The following is a 3,835-nucleotide window of genomic DNA, read 5'->3' as shown; positions in this document are numbered from 1 at the left end:
ATTTTCTTTAAATATCAATAGCTGGCATCCAATATGGTTCTCCAAATCCTGCCAGTAGTAATACCTGAACACAGTGTTAGAAATAAATCCTGAGTATTGCACACAAATTTGAAAAAAAGAAATATTTCATCTGACACACTCTAGACTTTATTTTATACCAATAAAAGTACCATTAAGAAAATCTTAAAGAAAATTCTAGATATCAGACATCTATATTTAATAGCATTTCAGTTTTTTAAATATCTTTTATTTATTGAATCACCCTGAGAACAGTTACAAAGCTCTCAAATTTAAGTCGCGGTCATACAATGATCAAACACCCATTCCCTCACCAGTACACATTATCCACCACCAAGAACCCAGTATACCCTGAATCCCACTCTTCCCCTTGCCAGTGATCAAACACCTATCCCTTCACCAGTACACATTATCCACCACCAAGAACCCTAGTATACCCTCCATCCCATTCTTCCCCTTGCCTGTGTGGCAGATGATTTCCACTTTACTCTCTGTCTACTTTGATTACATTCAATTTTCGACAAGAGACCACCATTATCATTTGGAAATTTCCCCAACAATAAGCCGTGTCAAAAAGGCATAATTAGATTATTTGTTTTCTATTGCTGATTATGAAGAGCATATGGTATTGCATGGCCGGATTAGCAGCCTGGCAATTTTGGGGATCTGATGTTTTAGTAATACGTCTGGAGCTGTTCATGGGTGGTAACTGGGGTCCTTGTCAGAACAGGGAGAAGGGCCAGTTCCACCCCCCATCCCGTGAGGACCTGCATGTCTTATCAATGCAGTCTCCTAACTGGCTGTCCAATAGGTTCTGAAGCTGCCGGGGGGTGCAGGGGTGGGGTTGGGGAAGGCAGAAGGGACAAACACCTTTCCACACTTGGGGTGGAATGGCTCCATAGTTTAAAGCACAGTCCAGATGCATTTCTGCCAAAAGCTGCTGGGTTCCGAGATTGGTTGTTTGCCTCTGGGATGATGGATGTTCAGGAGGCAGAGGAGTAGTTCGTGGGTGGCAACTCAGGGCCTTAGTCTTATTTTTAACATTGCACAAAATTTTCTCTGGACTGGAGCGATAGCACAGTGGGTAGGGCGTTTTCTTGCATGTGGCCGACCCCGGTGCGATTCCTCCACTTCTCGGTGAGCCCAACAAGCTACCAAGAATATCCCAACCAGACAGCAGTGCCTGGCAAGGTACCATGGAGTATTCAATATGCCCCAAACAGTAACAACATGTCTCAGATTGGACATTAATGGTGTCCATTCGAGCAAATCAATGAACAATGGAATAACAGTACTACAGTTCTAAAAAATTTTCTCTAAAATTGTTTACATAAACATGTTATATTCATAGATTTTGTATCACAACTTTCAACATCATATAGTAAAATATGTGCATTTATATGTTGGTTTAATTTAGAGTTTAAAAATTATTTCTCTTTTTATATCTGAAGGAAATTAATGCAAATAGACTTAGATATGTGTGGATAGAAAAATGATCACTGTCACTGTCATACTATTGCTCATCGATTTGTTTGAACTGGCACCAAAATCTAGATACATAATTTTTTACATATATAGTTATGTTAGATAGAAATATATCTATTTGTATACAAATATACAAATTTTTGATTCTTAAATATTTTTTATCCATATGTTTGTTTTTTATCTTGGGGTATGCTATGACAAAGTTGGTATCAATATAGACAAACAGCATAACCAAACATAAAATAAAACTAAAAACTATTCATGTACTTTCTCTGTAACATATGCCTAATTTCTTGACAGCAGAAGTTTCTTGACTAAATCATTCAAGGCTTGAATTACTTGTTTGTTCCTCAGGGTATAAATAAATGGGTTTATCATAGGGGATATGGAAGTAGCAAACAAAGTAACCCCCTTGTTAATTTTCATCTCATCTTTTGCTCTAGGTTTCACATAGATAAAGATAAGGCTGCCATAAGTTATGGAAACCACAATCATGTGAGAGGAACAGGTGGAAAATGCCTTTTTCCTCTGCTGTGCAGAGGGGAATTGAAGAATAGTTTGAATGATACAAGTGTAGGACCAAACCACAAACAAGAGAGTGGCAAAGAGTATCACTGCAGCACAGATAATCATCAACTTCTCTACAAACTGTGTGTCTGAGCATGAGATCACTATAAGAGCATTAGCATCACAAGAAAAGTGGTCAAGGGCATTATTATCACAGAATTCGAGTCCCATTACCAAGCTAACCAGTGGAATTAAGATTGACAGTGTACTCACCCAGCAGCAAGAGACAAGTCTTCTGCAGACCTGCTGATTCATAATAGTCATGTAATGAAGAGGTTTACAGATGGCAACGTATCTATCATAGGACATAGTGGCCAGAAGGAAAAATTCTGTTATACCAAATAGATATCCAAAAAACAATTGAAATGCACAAGCATAATAGGTAACTATTTGATCACCTGTTGTTATACTATATAAGAATCTAGGAATATTAACAGAAGTGAATAAAATCTCCAAGATGGAAAAGTTTTGTAGAAAATAGTACATAGCTGTTTTTAGGCGAGCATCCACTAATGTGATGACAAGGATGATCAGGTTTCCAATAATGCTCAGCATGTAGGTTATTAGTAGAAATATGAAAAGCAGAATCTGCAGTTGTGGGTCATCTGTCAATCCAAGAAGGATGAAAGTGGTTATGGCTGTGTGATTTCTCATTCCTGGCTTGTGACATTTCAAGTATGTGTAAATCTGAGAGGTAATGAGGAAAAGAGGAAGAAATACTATTTTTTGGATCTATTTGGATTAGAATATTAAAAGTAATGTACATCTTTCTTCACTCTTTGAGGACTATTTTCAAATATTCTTTTTGGATCTTTCAATGCCATTGAATTGGATAATAATCTTAGTTTTTAAAATAATTGGTACAACTCTAATTAGGAGTAACATATACATGGGCTACATGTAAATATATATATTGCTCTGGACAGTATATTGTATAAGGAATTGAAATCTTCATGAAATAGTTTGCATTAATTTTATTTCTTTGTTTTATTTATTTTTAAAACATATAATCTCTAAGGCTCCCATTGTCATAATTCCTTTGCAAATATTTCTCACTAAAATATTTGTTAATGTGAAATTTACATTATCAATTCATTAGAAAAAGCGTGGTATTTGAGAATTTGAAAATTAGAATTATTTTAAAATTGAAAATTCATTAATTAATAATATAACTTAATGTGTTGAAACCATTTCCCACATTTTCAAACTTTACTTAAAATTTTACTATGTATTTTATAATAGGGCTAGAGCGATAGCAGAGCAGGTAGGGCATTTGCCTTGCAAGCAGCCGGCCTGAATTCGATTCCTCTGTCCCTCTGGTTTGCCCAGCAAGCTATGGAGAGTATCCCGCCCCCACAGCAGTGCCTGTCAAGCTCCCCGTGGCATATTCGATATGCCTAAAACAGTAACAAGTCTCACAATGGAGACGTTAACTGGTGCCTGCTTGAGCGAATCGAAAAACAATGGGAGGACAGTGCTATTTTATAATGAATTTATTCAGATAATATAATTTTCTGCTGGAGAAATGACATAAAAGCCAGTAATATCTACATTCCACCCAAAAATGTTCCATATCAGTCTGTTAATTTTATTCTCATTCCATTGCCATGATTTCAAAAATATTTAAAAACTTTTTCTTTCCTGCAAAAATTTTATCACATAAGGATATTTCTTCCAATTAAAATATTTTTTGAAGACTCCGTTCTTCTATAGCTCATCTTTAATGGTCTACTAGTGACAATACTAGTCTTGGAACCCGTCAAAC

General features: G+C 36.0%; 1 protein-coding gene across 1 annotated transcript; it reads right to left on the bottom strand.

Annotated features, from left to right (window-relative positions):
- Window positions 1-1,788: 1,788 nt before the first annotated feature.
- LOC129401942 (olfactory receptor 6C2-like) lies at window positions 1,789-2,724 on the bottom strand. Its single transcript, XM_055125426.1, has one exon. The coding sequence runs from the start codon at window positions 2,722-2,724 to the stop codon at window positions 1,789-1,791; it is 936 nt and encodes a 311-aa protein (XP_054981401.1).
- Between the last annotated feature and the right edge of the window lie 1,111 nt (window positions 2,725-3,835).

The sequence above is a fragment of the Sorex araneus genome, chromosome 2, assembly GCF_027595985.1.
Source record: "Sorex araneus isolate mSorAra2 chromosome 2, mSorAra2.pri, whole genome shotgun sequence".
Taxonomy (NCBI): domain Eukaryota; kingdom Metazoa; phylum Chordata; class Mammalia; order Eulipotyphla; family Soricidae; genus Sorex; species Sorex araneus.
Note: the sequence above shows the minus strand (reverse complement) of the source record. Positions and strands in the feature narration are given on the sequence as shown.